The 19,182-nt window shown below is 53.4% G+C and overlaps 1 protein-coding gene across 5 annotated transcripts in view; it reads right to left on the minus strand.

The window, feature by feature from the left end:
- Window positions 1–5,596: 5,596 nt before the first annotated feature.
- AMZ1 (archaelysin family metallopeptidase 1) overlaps window positions 5,597–19,182 on the minus strand; it is a 37,438-nt gene continuing 23,852 nt past the window's right edge. For 4 of the 5 annotated variants that reach the window (XM_084763916.1, XM_084763919.1, XM_084763918.1 and 1 more), the window contains 6 exons: window positions 17,498–18,018; window positions 13,778–13,945; window positions 9,520–9,648; window positions 9,064–9,233; window positions 8,537–8,713; window positions 5,597–6,938 (listed from right to left, as the gene is read on the minus strand). In XM_084763916.1, the coding sequence (XP_084620042.1) occupies window positions 6,381–6,938; window positions 8,537–8,713; window positions 9,064–9,233; window positions 9,520–9,648; window positions 13,778–13,945; window positions 17,498–17,801 (1,506 nt within the window). In that variant the 5' untranslated portion in view covers window positions 17,802–18,018 and the 3' untranslated portion in view covers window positions 5,597–6,380. The remainder of the gene's footprint in view (window positions 6,939–8,536; window positions 8,714–9,063; window positions 9,234–9,519; window positions 9,649–13,777; window positions 13,946–17,497; window positions 18,019–19,182) is intronic. The other variant, XM_084763920.1, reaches the window with a different exon arrangement.

The following is a 19,182-nucleotide window of genomic DNA, read 5'->3' on the forward strand; positions in this document are numbered from 1 at the left end:
TGTACAGCCAACTCTGCAATGCTTTCCAGAATGATAGAATTTACTGACTCTTCCAGTTTTCATCTCTTATCCATCTTTCTTCCAATCTTTTTTTAAAATGTAATACAGGGCTGGAGAGATGGCTCAGAGGTTAAGAGCACTGACCGCTCTTCCAAAGGTCATGAGTTCAATTCCCAGCAACCACATGGTGGCTCACAACCACCTATAACGAAATCTGTACACAAAATAAAAAATCTTTTTTTAAAAAATGTAATACAGTAAAAAGACAAAAAACAAAAAATTCCCTCTGGGTATAAAGCAGGAAAGAACTTTGCAACAGCAGCTGCTGTTTTGCTGACACCCTTAAAAAAAAGCATCTGTGTATCTTCAAACCCTGCATCAGCCTCCACAACATTAAAAGTTGTTACCCATTATGCCCAAAGCACCCCGGGCGCCACCTGTAGGCTTTGACCTTTTCCAAACCTACTTTATTTGAGGCTCTTTAATGCTTATACCTCCCTTCCAACCCTCCAACCCTAGATAGGAGAGAAAAGAGGTTAATGGGAACAGGAGAAGTAGACCTTTTTGGACTCAGATCCTGGGAGCGATTCCCCTGGTGTAGCCGGCAGGATTTCAGCAAAGCAGCAATTCAACCAACATTGCTGCTGGAACCTGGAACAGCAGCGGGAACCCAAAGCCCCAAAACGTTCTCTGGCGTGGTTCTCTTGAGGAGCGTCTCAAAGCGGAGCAATCAACAGGCAAACAATACCAAGACTCAGAAAGCCCTGCCTCCTGTTTTGGGCTTATATATATAATCTCTTCTCAGAGTCTATACTAAGATGTGTTTCAGCTGGCAAAAACCAAGCCCCCACATGAGGTGATTTGCCTTCTACTGAATAAACATCACCTGATCTCTCACAAGTCTGTTCCCCATCCCACAGTTGGGATCACAACAAAACCATGTTTACATCCATTACAGATCCCACACTTGGGATCAAAACAAAAATGTGTACATCCACTACAGGAGGTAGAGGCCAAAGGAGCAGAAGTTGAAGGCCATCTATTGCTGATTACACACTCAAATCCAGCCTGGGGTGCATGAGACCCTACCTCAACAATAACACACCTAAAGGCCAGAGACATGGCTCAACAGGTTAAAAGCACTTACAAACGTTAGGACCCAAGTTCAAATCCCCAGCACCCACATAAAATGTTAGCTGTGTATCCCACAGCGCTAAGGTTGCAGTCACATGCTTCTGTAACCCCAGCACTGTGGAGGACAGAGACATGAGTCACCAGTGCTTTCTGGCCCGCCCAGTGTAGCTCCTGGTGAGAGAGCCTGCCGTGTCCATCGTCTGGCCTCTTGCTCAGGCAAGTGGACATATGCGCCCCCCCCAACTAAATACCAAAGGAGTTGCTCACTTCACAGCAACACCAAGTACCATCCAAAGTGCTCCATGAGCTTACTGTAGCAGAGACATCTGCCACACCAGGTGGATTGGTGGGAAAAAAAAAAAAAACACTGGCTCCAGCCTCTGCCAGGTAGCATGGTGGTTAGGGGCTTCCTGGCAGAGCTGCCCCACAGGGCTGACGGTCTCAGTAACTGGCTTGCTCCTTTTTACTCAGTCCTTGGTGTGGTGATGGTTAGTTTTAACTGTCAACTGCACGAATCTTCGAGTCACTTAGAAAGAGTCTCAAGGGACTGTCTAGATGAAGTTGGCCTGTGGGCACTCTATTGGGAGATAAGGTCTCTACTGAACCAGGAGCTGGGCTTACAGGTATAACTGACCATGCATGGCTTTTTATGTGGGCTCGCAGGGATTTGAACTCAGGCCCTCATACTTGAGTAAACAGGGTCTCATGAGTCCCACAGACAGGCCTCTAGTTTTACGTTACTGTATAGCTGAGGATGACCTTGAAACTGCTGCTGGTCCTCTTGTCTCCATCTCCTGGGTGCTGGGATTATAGCTGGGTACCACCAGGCCTGGTTTTGTAGAACCCCAGCACTGAAAATGGAACCCAGGCCCTCCTGAGTGCTAGGCAAGCACTCTGCCAACTGAGCTACATCCCAGGCCCAAGAACCCAGCTTTTGAAATCTGCTACAAGAAACACCAAGGACCAGTGTGGATGGCGGATGGCCGCCCTTCCCTAGCTCAGTGTTCCCCAGCATCACCTCTCTTCGCCGGCTGCAGCCCAAAATAACTCAGGTTTATTTTTGAGCTCGGCTTCTTGGGTAAGAGGCAAATGAAAACAAGTTTTAAGTCAAGAGGCTTGTTTTAAAAAGGCAATTTCCAAGAAACATCTGGGGTCACCGAGGGTTCAAGCCCCTCCCGGCATGCCGCGTTCCCTGTGATAGCTGGCAGGCTACAAGCCCCCTGCTTTAGGCTGCAGAGGGAGTGATTCCCACGGGGGGGTCTTTGTTTTATTAGTATTAATTTATTATTGCATGCGTGTGCAAGTGTGCCACTGCATGTGTGTGGAGGTCAGAGGGCAGTTTTGCAGAATGGATTTTCCATATTTATGTGGGCTTGGAGGATGAAACTTGGGTTGTCAGGCTCCCACAGAAAGCCCTGTTACCCACTGAGCCCTCTCATTGCCCTGGTTTTGTTCTGCTTAAATGTTTTCACCCGAGTGTGCCTCCAGCTTCCCACCCTGTGGAAAGGGGAGTGTATGGAATCTTCCAGAAACTTCAGCAGAGCTGAGTCTGGTACAAGTCCCCAGGCATCTGTGCATCTCCTTATTCTGCCTATTTCCCCCCGCCCCGCCCCCCCGCATAAAGCATGGTGAGCAAGGTGGGGAGGGGGTGCCGGTTCAGCGCAAACAGCCTGCATTTCACTCAGCTCCGTGTTGTCGCACCTCGAGGGGTTACCACCTCGGCTTCTGCAGTCATGAAACAGGAGATGGATGGAGTGTGTGCGGCGCACACTGGCTTTCAGAAGTGAGGCTGGGCTGGCAAGATGGCCGAACAGGTGAAAGCGATTGTCACACAGGCCTGACTACCTGAGTTCAATTCCCGACTGACTTACAAGTAAACTGACTTCCAAGGTTTGTCTTCTGACATCCACACACGTAGTGGAGTACATACATGTCCCTTCAGTCACCTGCATTACACACACACACACACACACACACACACACACACACACTAAGATTCTCGTAAGAGAAGTGAGCTAGTGGACGTAACATATTCTCCTGCATTTAGAGGCTCAGGCAGGATGTGGTGTTGGAGACCTACAGTTCCTGCTCATGGGAGGCTGAGCAAGATGGCAAGTTCCAATTCAGCAAGGGGATAGATCGATACCAACTCAGGCAGTAAAGATGCTTGGGACCCAAGTTAAAAAGCTGGGGGTAGGGACTGGAGAGATGGCTCGGCAGAGGACACTTGCCAACACCTACGTGGAAGCTCACAACTGTCTGTAACCCCAGTTCCAGGGGATCCATGGCACCGGGCATGCATGTACCATGTATAGCATAGTACCTGTGCATGTAGCAAAGTATACATATGCATAAAATAAATAAATCTTGCCAGGGCAGTGGTGGCGCATACCTTTAATCCTAGCACTCAGGAGACAGAGGCTCGCAGCTCTCTGTGAGTCCAAAGCCAGCCCGCTCTACATGCCAAGTTCTAGGACAGCCAGGGTTACCCTGTCTTGGGGGGGTGGGGGTGGGACACTGGGCATGGTGGCACAGCTTGTAACCCCAGCTTCAGAGAAGTGGAAACAGGCAACTCCCTAAGGATGCACTAGCCAGCCAGTCTAGCCTACATTGCTAGTGAGAGACCCTGTCTCCAAATATCACAATGGGCACTCTTGAAAGATGTTTTGTTTTGTTTTGTTTTTCAAGACAGAATTTCTCTGTGTAGCCCTGGCTGTTCTGGACTCACTTTGTAGACCAGGCTGGCCTCGAACTCACAGCGATCCGCCTGCCTCTGCCTCCCGAGTGCTGGGATTACAGGCGTGCGCCACCACCGCCTGGCTCTTAAAGGATTTTTTAAAATTACTTTTAAAATAGAAAGGTGGGCCAGGCATGGTAGCTAGCGCACTCCTTTAATTTCAACACTGGGGAAGCACAGGCAGCTGGATCTCTGTGAATTCTAGACCAGACTGGTCTACACAGTGAGTCCCAAGAGAGCCAAGGGTATGTAGAGAGACACTGAGGCCTGCACACACAGGTATGCACACAGATACAAATGTGTTCCTTTCCCAGCCCTGTCCTTCCAGGCCATCTTGGACACAGCTGCCTGGCCCTCCAAAAGACAGGCTGTCTCAGCCTGCTGGAGCCACAGAGTGGTTCACCTTGGCGCTGCTCACAGACCTTCTGTATGTGGACATATCCTTGGGATGCTATGGCATCCCCTTCAGCCTCTGCGCAATGGAAATTTGGACTTTAGCTTTACACTGCCCCCAACTCCCCAGCTAACCCACTACATGTCTGTGTCTTTAAATATGTTGGAGGGTCTCCCCGCCCACAAAGGTCTGTGTCCCAGGGGACAGCATTCACAGGACAGCAGCCCCTCCCTGCTCATGCCCTGGCCACGGGGTGAAACTCCTTCTATCCCCAACAGAAACAGAATGCTGGCCTGCCTTCCCCTCTGATGGGAGCCTGGGCTCTGGCTAGAAGAGAGGGCATCACGGTGGCTGCAGAGGCATCCGTGGGCATGGTCCAGGCTCAGCTCTTCTCCCAATAAAGCCGGAAAGGGGAAGGAAGCACATTCTGGGTGTCCTGGCATCACAGGGCACATGGGGGACACTGCAGTAGGATGCTGAGGAGGCAGGAGGACCAGAAACTCAAGGTTGTCCTTGGCTACATAGTGAATTAGAGACCAACTTGGGCTCTATGCGATCTTATCTCAAAAAGGAAAACAAATAAACAAGCCAAAAAAAAAAAGAGGGGGAGTACTGACATGTCTTGGAGGCAGAACCTGGCTAGAAGTGATCAGCAGGAATGTTGCCTTCAAGGGTAGATAGTTCACTGCACCTTCCACTTGGCTTCCTGGCCTGTGTGAGGTGGGAAGGCATCACTGCTTCACATGCATTTCCTACACCATGACGTTCACTACAGCCTAAAAGCCATGGAGCCAGACCACCACCCGTGAGACCTCAGCTGCCACGAGCCAAGACAACCCTTCCCTTTTTAAGGTTGATTTGCTCCAGTGTTTTGTCACAGCAATGAAAAAGAAAAAAACAAAAACAAAAAAAACTGCGATCCCAGCACTCGGGAGGCAGAGGCAGGAGGATCGCTGTGAGTTCAAGGCCAGCCTGGTCTACCAAACAAGCCCAGGATAGCCAAGGCTACACAGAGAAACCCTGTCTCAAAAAAACAAAAAAACAAAAAACAAAAACAAAACAAAAAGGAAACTAACACAGCCACTCACCTACAAGACACACATTGTCCTCTGTACTTGCCTCTGTCCACAACGGAAAGAGCCGAGAGCCTGCCTCCTCCCTCCTCAGGACTGTGAGACTGGCATTGCTAACCAGCTGGGACATTCGAGAACAATGACAGTCACTTCAGGAAAACATCGTGTGTGTGTGTGTGTGTGTGTGTGTGTGTGTGTGTGTGTGTGTAAGAGCTTCAACAATACGTGACGCAGAAACAAAGAGGAAAACAGCACAGCTGTGGATAGATACTTTTAACACCCTCTGCCAGGAGTTTGTATAGAAAGACACAGGAAAAAACGTCATCGAAGACAGACGAGCTAAACCCCCACCACCACGCTGGCCTAAATGGTAGTCACAGTACGGGCAACAGCCTCGAGGTTGGAGAAGTAGCCTCTGCCCTCCACGGCCAAACCCATGAACCTGCACCCCATCACCCCCCACTTCTGTCAGAAGAAATGGGTGACCTCCTGGGACACCGATTTCTTCAGAAGCTCTCAAAGACCTGTGCCAGCCCTGATGAGCAGAAAGTCTAGCCGCAGAAAAGATCCCTCTGTGAGTGACACGAGGTCGAAATGAAACGGCACTGGAGACATGGCTCAAATATTAAAGGTGTGCTCCGCACTTAACGAGGACCTGAGTTCAATTGCAAGCACACACTTCGGGTGGCTCAGGACTTCCTGTAACGGCAGCCAGAGGTTCCTGCGCCCTCTTCTGGCCTGTGTGGGCAGCTGCATTCATGTGCGTAGACACACACACACACACACACACACACACACACACACACACACACACACACACCCCTCCTGCCTCTCAGCTTTGGCTGCAGGCCACACAACATGGGGACCCTGTGGTCAAGTACCCAAGGAGCATTTCTTCAGCTTCTGGGGAACTGTTGTTTTAACCCTGCAGACACCAGAGTACCCTCAGTCACTGGACACCCATGGTTGGTTGGTATCCTCAGTTTAAAAAAAAAAAAATGCCAGGAGCTAACCTCTGCATTAGATGGTCCATCTTACTGCCTTAGTTCTCCGCCCCCCGGCAGGAGGGGGAAGAACTGGCCTTGGCAAATCTTCTCGAGCTCAGCCTCTGCCTCAGGGAAAGGAGCTTGTCCCCCAGGACCCTGCGCAGCCCCACGTTATCCTTGCTGCAGGGCACGTGCTGCCTGGTCACCGGGAGCTGCCCTGTGAACATCTCCCACCGGCCCAGGGCATCCACGGCTGCATCCACCTGGACCAGCTCCTCTTCAGCCACCTCCCTCTCCAGGGCGTGGATGCACGCATCCAGCCACTGTCCATACTCCTCGATGGCCTGCACGGAACCTCCAAGTTTCAGCAACACTTCCGAGGCCACCAGAGAGCTCGGTCCATCCTCAGACTCCGCTTCAGGCCCATCGGGGAAGGCATGACTCCATGCATCGGGGGTGACAGGCTCTGATGGGCTGGTGACAGGCTCCGTGTCACTCTCGCAGCCCATGCCTGAGTCAGCACTGAAGGGCAGGGTGTCCTCCGACACAGATGGCTCTCCAGCCTCTTGACCAGACCACAGCTCCACCATCACCCGGGTCCAAGAGTGAAGTCTCTGTGGGAATAACCATAGGCTGAGGTTGCCGTGTTTAACCAGGGAGCTGCTGGACTTCATAAACTGGGAGGGGTGGGGCTGGGGGGAGGGGAGCAGTCGGGCGTAGTGCTGCACACCTTTAATCCCAGCACTTGGGAGGCAGAGGCAGGCGGATCGCTGTGAGTTCGAGGCCAGCCTGGTCTACAAAGCGAGTCCAGGATAGCCAAGGCTACACAGAGAAACCATGTCTCAGAAACAAAACAAAAGCCGGGCATGGTGGCGCACGCCTTTAATCCCAGCACTCAGGAGGCCGAGGCAGGTGGATCGCTGTGAGTTTGAGGCCAGCCTGGTCTACAAGGCTACACAGAGAAACCCTGTCTTGAAAAAAAACAAAACAAAAAACAAAAAACAAAACCTGGAGAAGCTGGAGCAATGGCTCGCCAGTCAAGAGCACTAGCTGTTCTTCCAAAGGCCCCAGGTTTGATTCTCAGCATCTATGTGGCAGCTGACAACCATCTGTCACTCCAGTCTCAAGAGATCTGACACCCTCTTCTGGCCTACATGGGCACCAGGCACACACATGGTGCACAGACATACATGTAGGCAAAATACCCATACACATAAAAACGAAAATATCTTTTTTCTTTTTTCTCTTTTTCCAAGACAGGGTCTCATTATGTAGCCCTGGCTGTCCTGGAACTCACTCTGTCGACCAGGCTGGCCTTGAACTCAGAGCTCCACCTGCCTTTGCCTCCGTGAATGCTGGGATTAAAGGTGTGTGCCGCCACCGCAAAATTAAATTAAAAACAAACAAACAAAACAAACCCTGGGGGGTGGGGAAAGAGAGGCTTCCCACACCGAATAAGTTGGGCCTGATACTAATTTTTATACAGACAAGAATAGCTCCTCCCTGCATTGAAAACTGTAACTTGATTCCAACCAAAGGTGGATTTCAAGAAAGAAAGGAAGGAAGAAAGGAAGAAAGAAAGAAAAAGAAAGAAAGAAAGAAAGAAAGAAAGAAAGAAAGAAAGAAAGAAAGAAAGAAAGAAAGAAAGAAAGAAAGCAGTGTGGTGTGCCTGCTTTCCCTGAGCCAAGTATTTGCAGGCAAGGCAAGCAGTTTGCAGGCAAGCCTTCCCACAGGGATAAAGATTGGGGTTTGGCTGCAGCAATACTGAATCCTGACAGCAGAGGGCGACATCCCCTCAGCCAAGCGAGGCTCCGCGGCTGGTTGCCCTTCTGGACACCAACGTTACACGCTTCCCACTTTGTCCTAGTGGCTGTACTGCCTCTGGGTACAGGATCCTCACTGTCTACCACGGACCAAAGGAGAGAAAAGAGGACATGAGGCGGCTCGGTGGCGGAGATGGGGGTAGGGTGGGGTGGACATCTGCACTTGCCCTCCCCCGCCCACCGCAGCCTGAGGTCACTGCCCCTGCCACCAGCTTGTGTGTTGTTCCATCTGCCCCAAAGGCCTGCCACGCCCCCCCTCGCCCCCATGATGGTACACACATGTCCTTTGCCTCCCTCTACCCGCCCCCCCCCCCACATACACACACAGGTCCAGCAACCTGCCCCCTCCCACTACCTCGGTGTGGCTGCCCTGTGCCCCACACACTCACCTTGTACCTCTCCAGGAGCCTGAAGCCCAGGAGGTGTTGCAGTTTCCGCAGGCATATGGGACAGAGGTCCAGGGGCCTCCGGAGCACCTCATCAAGGCTGAGAGCCCCCTGCAGGAGGCAGCGGAGCCAGCGACAGCTCCCCAGGCCCAGGAGGTGGCAAAGCTCATGGCAGGTGACCTGAAGGAAAATGGCACCGTGGTGGCCTTGCCTCACAGTCTCAGGACCCGGTAACCCCCACCCAGGGATCCCCGAGCCTGCCGGGTAACCCTAAAAGTCCAACACCGTGGTTGTGAAAGATCCCTGGACAATGATAGAGACATCCCTGTCACCTCATTCTCCCTAATGGCTCCAAGAAGCCCACACAGCATGCGGAGGCTCAGAAGTCAGCCATAGCCCAGAACCCTGCTGGGAGGGTCATGTCTTTGAGCCTTGACTTACTCATTCTGTGAAGATGGAGGCCATCCTCCCTCTACCACTGTCTGTACGGGGGACTCACATCTCTCATCCTCCCTTTACCCCGTGCTTACCTTGCAACACTGAACCATGCCCAGGGCGCTGAAGCACAGGGACTGGGCTCCCTCGTGTGGCAGCGTCTCAGGGCCATCTGCCGCTGCCTCCAGCACAGCTGGATCGGGAACACCGGGTCCGGCCTGCAGGAACTCCCCAGAGAAGCGAGCGAAGCTGCACACACCTACTTCTGGGAAGAGGCCAGAAGAAGTGGTCCAAGGGACAGCTGTAGCTCAGGGGGACCCAAGGTTCAAACCACCCCAGTACTTCCCGCAGCCCGGGGCAGTTAGAAGAGGAACAGGTCCCCTGGCCCTGCTGTGTGCAGTCGGCTCTCAGACCAGTCACTTGCCCAGGCCCAAGTTCCTGCACACACATCACCCCTCTGGGAGAGAAGGTGTACGCCATGCCCTGCGCTGGTGGGTGGGGAACCGCACCACTCTGCCTCCTAGGCAACAGTTGCTAAGACCTCGGCTCACCATGCCCCGGAAGGAACCGGCCAAAGGTGAAAGTCCAAGCATCATGGGGGTACAGGTCAGCCAGCGTGAGGCCAAGCACGCACAGTGCGTCCCCCGGCTTGTTGTTCTTCAAGAAAGACAGGATGCCGTCTGCGGGAGGAAGGCTTGGGGTCAGGGTGGGCGAACCAGCCTCCCATTCTGGCTCTTGGTCTGGGACCAGACCCTCTCAAAGCTGGATGCAGACAAGGCACATCCATGGTGAGACCCAGAACAGTTATATGATGACCAAGGACCATGGGCCTGGCCTGAGAGTCAGGCCATGGATGACCAGGGCCAGTCATTTCCTGAGTCTCTGTCTCCTGGGTGATGAGAGGCTGTCATCTTCCATGTGGGGGGGCTCAGGGGGCGGTCAGGGGCTGAGAAGATGCTACGGCAAGTAAAGTGCATGCTGTGCCAACATAGAGCCCGAGTCCGGTTCCCAGGACCCATATAAAGAGCCAGTCCCGGTGACTTATAATCCCGGCACTGGGAAGGCAGAGACAGGTAGACCCCTGGGGCTCCCTGGCCAGCCTGCCTGGCCAAATTAGTGAGTGCCGTGGCAGTGAGGGACCTGTCTCAAAAAAAACAAGGTGACTGAGGAAGACCTAATTGAGGTATTGACCTCTGGCCTACACACACACACACACACACACACATACACACACACATTCACACACACACATGCTCACATTTGCGCACTCGCACACCTACACACACACACAGATACATACACACACATGCTCACATTTGCACACTCGCACACATACACATACTCACATGCATACACACACACACACACACACACACACACACACACACACACTGCAACAAGAGCCCAGGAGGCAACGGGCAGCTGAACTAAAAAACACCCACATCCAGGTCCCTAGGCCCTGGGAACACTCCGTCAAACAACTAGAAGGGCCACACAGCTGTTGTGATTACAGGCGGGAGGGGGTGGGGGACGGACAATGGCTATGGCTCTGCCTTGTCCAGACAGTCAAGGTCAGAGCAGGGAGTCTGAACCTCTGAGGGCAGCAGGAGGGGGGATGGGGAGACCCAGGCAGTCAGTGAGGCCCAGGAAAGCCAGAAGAATGGCTGCGAAGGGTGACGGGGAAGGACACTAGAGACAAAAGAGCTGCCCAAGAGTTAGCCTGCTGTGGGAGCTGCAAGCACCTCCATGAAGACCAAGGTGGAGAAGTACACAAAACAGGGAAACAGCTGTGTCAGGGTCTGCCAGCCACTGCTAAAGAGGCATGAAGAAGAGCCTCTCCATAACCGTCACCCAGTACAGGGAGGGCGGAACAAGCAGAATGCAGGCCAGAAAGAGAGGGTGCTCTACCACTGAACCACACCCCAGCCCCTCACTGGAGGATTCTAGGCAGGCGCTCTACCACTGAGCCACACCCCAGCCCCTCACTGGGGGATTCTAGGCAGGGGCTCTACCACTGAGCCACACCCCAGCCCCTCACTGGGGGATTCTAGGCAGGGGCTCTACCACTGAGCCACACCCCAGCCCCTCACTGGGGGATTCTAGGCAGGGGCTCTACCACTGAGCCACACCCCAGCCCCTCACTGGGGGATTCTAGGCAGGGGCTCTACCACTGAGCCACACCCCAGCCCCTCACTGGGGGATTCTAGGCAGGGGCTCTACCACTGAGCCACACACCAACCCCTCACTGGGGGATTCTAGGCAGGTGCTCTACCACTGAGCCACACCCCAGCCCCTCACTGGGGGATTCTAGGCAGGGGCTCTACCACTGAGCCACACACCAACCCCTCACTGGGGGATTCTAGGCAGGGGCTCTACCACTGAGCCACACCCCAGCCCCTCACTGGGGGATTCTAGGCAGGGGCTCTACCACTGAGCCACACCCCAGCCCCTCACTGGGGGATTCTAGGCAGGGGCTCTACCACTGAGCCACACCCCAGCCCCTCACTGGGGGATTCTAGGCAGGGGCTCTACCACTGAGCCACACACCAACCCCTCACTGGGGGATTCTAGGCAGGGGCTCTACCACTGAGCCACACTCCAGCCCTCTTTATATTTGTTTTGGTTTTTTTGTTTTGTTTTGTTTTGTTTTTCCCTCTTTATTTAAAACAAGGTCTATGTAGCCTAAACTGGTCTCAAACTCACTTTGTAGCCCAGGCGTCCTAAAGCTTTAAACCCTCCAGCCTTAGCCTCTGAGGTAAGTAGGTTATGAGTCCTATACTACCTTAGCTGACCTAAGTGAACTCACCTGAACCTGCTGAGAAAGCAGCGCCAGAAGAAGATCAGCCACAATGAGATGAAGCTGAGCTGTTCCTCAAGACAGGAAACAGACTGTCAGATCTCCTTGCTGCCTTAGGGTTCTACACCCAACACAGGATGCAGACTACCCCCAAGGGTCACAGAACAGCCCAGGGGAAAAAAAATCATGCCTTTGTAGTGCATGGCTGTGCAGGGGGAAAGAAAGTCCCTCTGAAGGAAAAGTACCCCAAGACCAAGATTCTCCTGGGAAGGTTTTTCACTTTTCTTTTCTTTTCTTTCTTTATTTCTGTTTTCTTTCCCCTTTCTTTATTTCTGTTTTCACACTTTCCTGGCTCAGCAAACAGCGTGAGGGCAGCGCAGCACGTGAGGACCTGTCACAGGAACCCCAAGAACAGCTACCGGAAGTGCCCGAGTGGGTGTGGGGAACGGGGGACTGTAGGGGGAGACAGGGCTCAGGCCGGATACCCGCACCCCTGCCTTCCACACCGGGGATGGAGAGGCGCGGGGACCACTGGCAGAAGGAGAAGAGCCGCCGACATTCGCCCTGGCGCGGCTTAGACCTCCCCGCCTTGAAGAGAGCAGGAGAGCACCAATTGATCCCGCGCCCAGCCAGATGCTTTTTCAAAAAAAGCAATGGATGAATGATCAGACCTAGGACGTCTTGGGCATTGTGGTGTGAGCTCTTAATCTCAGCACTCACTCAGGAAGCAAGCTGAGGCAGGAGGATTGCAAGGTGAAAGCCAGCCTGGGCTACGTGAGCTCCTGCCTTTAAAATCTACAGAAGAGGGAGGCGCAGAAGATGTGGCTGAGTCCTGGCACCCTCATGAGTCTCCCAACCTTCCTGTAACTCCAATTCCAGAGGATGTAGTGTCCTCTGACCTCTGGCACCTGCATGCATGGGAACCACATCAGCTCACACAAGCACAAACATATACATAAAATAACTTTTATTTTTAATTTTGTTCTTTTCTTTTTTTCAGAGCTGAGGACCGAACCCAGGGCCTTGTGGTTGCTAGGCAAGAGCTCTACCACTGAGCTAAGTCCCCAACCCCTAAATAACTATTACTTTTTAAGCTAGTAGAGGGGATAGAGAAAAATAGAGCATTTAAGAGCACTAGCTGTACTGGGTGATAGTGACGCACACCTTTAAATCTCAGCACTCGGGAGGCAGAGGCAGGCAGGTCTCTGTGAGTTTGAGGCCAGCCTGGTCTACAGAGTGAGTTCCAGGACAGCCAGGGCTACACAGAGAAACCCTGTCTCAGAAGAGGGAGAGACAGACAGACAGACAGACACACAGACAGACAGACAGACAGACACAGACAGAGACACAGAGACAGAGACAGACAGAGAGCGCACTGGCTGCTTTTCAGAGGACCCAGGCTCAGTTCCCAGCACCCACATGGTAGCTCACACCAGTTGGAAACGCCAGGTCCAGGGAACCAAGACCCTCTTCTGACCTCGACAGGTGCCAGGCATGCATGTGGTGCACATCCTCACAGGCAAACTCATGCACATAAATGAAAGGGAGCAACTTTTAAAGCCTTAATTGCGTAAATAAATCAGTAGTGATAGTTTGTGATTTTTAATCCAAGCACTTGGGAGGTAGAGACAGTGGATCTCTGGGATTCACTGGCCAGTCAGACCTGCCTGCTTGGCAAGGTCCAAACCTGTTAGAGATCTTGTCTTAATAAAACAAGGTGGGCAGCTCCTGAGGACTGATATCGAAGGTTGTCCTCTAATTTACTCACGTGCGTGCACGTGCACGCGCGCACACACACACATAGACACACACAAGCACACACACACACACAAACACACGTGTGCTAATGTATAACACACCTGCATACACATATACACACACACAAAAACGCGCAAGCAATCAGAAACATTCCTTCCCTCTCCAGGCCTCCTTCCTCCCAAGTTTTCCATCCAAAAGGGTCTTTTGCTGCACAGTGGCGCCCCAGGCTGCCGCCCACAGCCTGCCTCACTCACCTGTGTGAAGCTGGTGCCCATCAGTGTCTCGACTGGGTCTCGAGGAGCAGTGGATGGAGGCAGCGGCCACGGAGGGCAAGCACTTGACACGAAGGCCCAGGAAGAAAGCCTCCGCGCAACTTTGAAGGTGGTCTAGCAGGGGCCATCCTGCCAGCCCCTCGCTCAGATCTAAAGGCACAGGAGCCCATCAGCCTGCTGGGAGCTCCCGCCCAGCGAGCCCCACCCACGCTGGCCCCTTGGGTGAAAAAGGCCAGTTTCCCGACAGGGTAGATATGACAGTCCTGCGTGGGGAAAGGCATCCAAGCGGAGCAGAAGAAGGCAGCTGACATGGGTAGAAACTAACAGGTCCCAGCCCAAGAGACAGGCTGCCCGGCTAGGGCGGAGGCACTCCAGCTGACAGCTTTGAGCCAGGGCACCTGGGGCAGGGAGGGCACAAGCTCATCCTAGTTGGACAGGGCACAGACCGAGGATGGAAACAAGGAGCAAGTGATTGCAGGGTCCCCAAAGAGGTTAGAAACGCAGCATCAGTTCAGGGCTAGGGGTGTGGCTCAGTCCGTAGAATGCTTACCAAGCAAGCATAAGACTCTGGATTCCGTCCCTGTCACTGCAAAAGCAGGCATGGCAGTGCACACCTCTAATCACTGCGCTCAAGAGGTGGAGGCAGGAGGATCAGGGGGGGTCGGGAGCTTAAGGTCATCTTTGGCTAAATAATAAATTCAGGGCTAGCCCAGACTACATGAGAAGCCCCCTCCCATATCATAAAATATATATAATAAGAGGGCTGGAGAGAGGGTTCAACAGTAGAGAGCACACACACTGTTCTTGAAGGAGGACCCAAGTTCAATTCCCACCACCCACCATTGGGCAGCCTACAACTGCTTCTAGCTCCAGCTCCAAGGGGATCAGACATCTCTGGCCTCTGAGGCCACATGTACTCACATGCACGAATGCATACTCAGACACAGATACACATACTAAAAACAAGAAACAGGAGGGCTGGGCGTGGTGGCGCATGCCTTTAATCCCAGCCCTCGGGAGGCAGAGGCAGGCGGATTGCTGTGAGTTTGAAGCCAGCCTGGTCTATAAAGTGAGACAAGGACAGCCAAGGCTACCCAGAGAAACCTTGTGAAAGAAAGGAAGAAAGGAAGGAAGGAAGGAAGGAAGGACGGAAGGAAGAGGGCCAGGCAGTTGTGACATATGTCTTTTTAATCCCAGCACTTTGGAGGTAAAGTCAAGTGGATCTCTGTGAGTTCGAGGCCAGCCTGGTCTACAGAATGAGTTCTAGGACAGCCAGAGATAGAACAGAGAAACCCTGTCTCAAAGAAAGAAAGAAAGAGAGAAAGAGAAAAGAAGGAAGGGAGGTGAGAAGGATAGGCAGGAGGGAGGGGGGAAGAAACAGTGGCTGTAAATCAGGCATGAGCAGTCTGCAGGCTGTGGGGCGCTGGTCCTAAGCAGCAATGAAAAACGCGGAGAAAAACGAAGCTGGCCCCTGAGGTGCCATTCTAAGGGGCAGGTTACAGCAGGATACGTCAATGTCTTGGACACTCGGTACCATCTGTCCTCCATTCTGAAGCTAATAGCCACGAGTGCCCTGTGTGTCCCTCTGCCAGGTAGGGACCCCCCCCCCCAACTGGTATACTGAGAACACAGGGGCCAAGCTAGTCCCTCCTTCCTCCCTAGCATCTGGCTGAGCCATTTTCTCAGCCCTGGTTGCCCGACCACCTCCAGTTTCTTCCTGATGAGGAGACCTGAAAGACTCATTGGGGACCCCCCATGTCCCCTCCATGCTCAGTCCGGTGACTTCTGTCGGGAGATGGTCAGGAGATGGTCTTGTACAGTGTGTGTTCAGATGCTGGTTCCCGTACCCACCCCCGCCCCACCCCCGAGAGCAGGCACAGAGTGTCCCTCCTGTATCAATGTTTTCTAAACATTTGCTCCCAGCTCTCACTGGTTAACAAAGAAGCTGAACCGCCTATAGTGGGCAGGAGAGTCAAGGCAAGACTTCCGGTCCCAGGCTGGGGGGGTGGGGTCCCAGGTTGGGGGAGGGAGAGAAAAGGGGTTGCAGGGCCATGAGAAGGTCACCAGGCCAAGAGGAGGAGGTGGCCGTGGGAGAGTTGCCACCAGGAGGACAGAGATGAAGCCGCAGGCGGCCAGGGCGAGACTGAAGGTCGGGTAACAGGCACACATGGCTGAGATCAGTTAGAATAGATGAGAATGGGTCCAGATAGTGTTTTAAGGCTTATTAATAAATGAGACAGGTCTCCATCTCATTATTTTGGGAGCTAGAGCAGCCATAGAAAAAAACCTTAGGGGTGGAGAGATGGCTCAGGGGTTAAGAGCACTGGCTGCTCTTCCAGAGGTCCTGAGTTCAATTCCCAGCAACAACATGGTGGCTCACAACCATCTATAATGTGATTTGATGTCCTCTTCTGGCCTGCAGGTGTACATGCAGAGAGTACTCATTACATTAAATAAATAAATCGTTTAAAAAAAAAAAAAGCAACAAAGAAAGAGCCGGGCGTGGTGGCAACGCCTTTAATCCCAGCACTCGGGAGGCAGAGGCAGGCGGATCGCTGTGAGTTCGAGGCCAGCCTGGTCTACAAAGTGAGTCCAGGATGGCCAGGGCTACACAGAGAAACCCTGTCTCAAAAACCAAAAAAGAAAGAAACCTTAATTCATCAATCTTCTAAGAGTAGATTTGCCTTCAAATCTTACCTCATCCAGGCAAACCAGCATCATCTCCAACCTCAGCTTCCCAGCCAGTAAAATGAGCATTCCCTGCCCTCAGCACCCAGACACCCCTGAGTACCCAGCACAGGGCCTACCAGGACCATGAGCAAACACCTCAAGAGCCGGAACAGACAGAGTGAGGGAATTCTAAAAGGGCAAGCCGCTCTCTGCCCATCTGTGTGCCTAGCTGACCCCAACCATCTCTGTCAAACCAGTTCTGCCTGAGGTTGTTTCCTACTAGGAGATTCTAGGTGAGTGTTATATCACTGAGCCATACCCCTAGCCCCTCACTGGGGGATTCTAGGCAGGTGCTCTACCACTGAGCCACACCCCAGACCTTCACTGGGGGATTCTAGGCAGGGGCTCTACCACTGAGCCACACCCCAGCCCCTCACTGGGGGATTCTAGGCAGGTGCTCTACCACTGAGTCACACCCCAGCCCCTCACTGGGGGATTCTAGGCAGGGGCTCTACCACTGAACCACACCCCAGCCCCTCACTGGGGGATTCTAGGCAGGTGCTCTACCACTGAGCCACACCCCAGCCCCTCACTGGAGGATTCTAGGCAGGGGCTCTACCACTGAGCCACACCCCAGCCCCTCACTGGGGGATTCTAGGCAGGTGCTCTACCACTGAGCCACACCCCAGCCCCTCACTGGGGGATTCTTGGCAGGTACTCTACCACTGAGCCACACCCCAGCCCCTCACTGGGGGATTCTAGGCAGGTGCTCTACCACTGAGCCACACCCCAGCCCCTCACTGGGGGATTCTAGGCAGGTGCTCTACCACTGAGCCACACCCCAGCCCCTCACTGGGGGATTCTAGGCAGGTGCTCTACCACTGAGCCACACCCCAGCCCTTCACTGGGGGATTCTAGGCAGGTGCTCTACCACTGAGCCACACCCCAGCCCCTCACTGGGGGATTCTTGGCAGGTACTCTACCACTGAGCCACATCCCCAGGACCTGATGGCTCCAGCCTAGCTCTCATACCTATGGGCTGCAGGTAAATGTGTTTCCTAGGCAGGCTCTGCTTCCGGGGCTCCAGGGAAGCATGGAAGGTCTCAAAATCCTCAGGGGCCTCTGGGCGACTCAGGAGCCAGTCAAAGGCTGAGTGGATGAGCAGTGTGCTGAAGAGCGTCCGGTGAGGGTTATAGGCCTCAGACAGGAAGAGCCGCTCCGATGGGGAGAAGGATGAGGTGTAGAGCTGCCTCAGGGCCAAATCGCAGGAGATGAGCGCATCCTTCAGGGCCCGGGGCCCGAAGCTGAGCTCCTGGGGCGGTCTGCACTGCAGCATGGTGCGCGTCTGGCTTCTGGCCCCTCCTTCGGGTTCCTTTTCAGAGCCATGAATCTCCCAGGGGACAGCCACGGTTTCTTCTAGAACCTTCCCTCAGGCTGATAGAGCAGCTGCTCAGGGCTCCCAGGAGATTGGAGACTGGACTGAGAGACTGGATGGCTCAATCCTGCCTTGTTCTGGAACTTCTCAGCAAGGTGAGCAAAAGCCTGCTGACACCCTGTGGAGGACACATGAGGCTCCATGGTCACTGTTCTCAACACATGTGGCTGTCTCTCAGACAAGAGACAGATTTCCTGTAAACTGGAATCGGAGCCCATCTACACTAGAAGGCAGCATTCCCCAAATCAAGTCAGAAGAGGTGTGCATGCACTTGTGCGTGCGTGCGTGCGTGCGTGCGTGCGTGCGTGCGTGCGTGCAGGTGTGGCATGTGCATGAGTGTGTGCATTTGTAGCATCTACATGCATGTATATGCATGCATGTGTGTGTGCAATGTGTGGCATGTGCATGTGTGCATGCATGTGTGGTATCTGCATGTTGTGTGCATTGTGTGACATGTGCATGTGTGTGCGTGCATGCATTCGTGTGTATGCACGCATGTGCGTGTGTGGTATCTGTGCACATGTGTGCATGCATGCATGTGCAATGTTTGGCATCTGCATGCGCGTGTGTGTGTGCAGGTGTATGTGCTTGTGCGTGTGTGCTTGTGCGTGTGTGTGTGTGTGTGTGTGTGTGTACACTCCAGAGGCTGACATTAAGTCTAACACTCTCCACCTTATTTTGAAAAAAGAGCCTCTCACTGAACGAGGATCTTAAACATTCAACCAGGCTAGCCGGCCATCAAGCCCACAGCCCTGCCACCTCAGTTTTCCACATGGGTGTTAGGAAGTCAAAGTCAGATCCCCATGCTTGTGTGGTAAGTGCTCTACCCACTGAGCAATCCCCCCATCCCAGGACTGAGCAAGGAGGTGTCTTTCTCCTCTCACAGAGGTATGCTTCCATAGGGCCCCCAGCTCTGCTTTGATCGCTCAGAAGCAAGGGGCATGTAAGGAGGCCTCTACCCTTCAAGGCTGGGAGTGCTCCTCCAGAGAGCCACCCAGATCCTCCTCCCTGTGTGCACCCAGGGGCTGCCCAGGCCAGTGTCTCCCAGACCCTGTTTTCTAGATTATTAACATGGCTGTAAGGTACACATCTAACAGTTAGGAGCCAGCATGCGAGCCGGCCACAGCAAATTGTAACTGGAGGCAGGCAGCTGGGCAGAGTGGCAGAGCTGTTGGAAGCTGTGGTAGTCACTGTGCGCCAGGGTCCTCCCTCCTTGGGAGTGGAGACTGCCATGTGAGTGCTTGGCTCTGGCAACAGGCAGCTCTGGACTTCATTTTGCAGC

The sequence above is a fragment of the Acomys minous genome (assembly GCF_964271855.1).
Source record: "Acomys minous genome assembly, chromosome: 16".
Lineage (NCBI taxonomy): Eukaryota > Metazoa > Chordata > Mammalia > Rodentia > Muridae > Acomys > Acomys minous.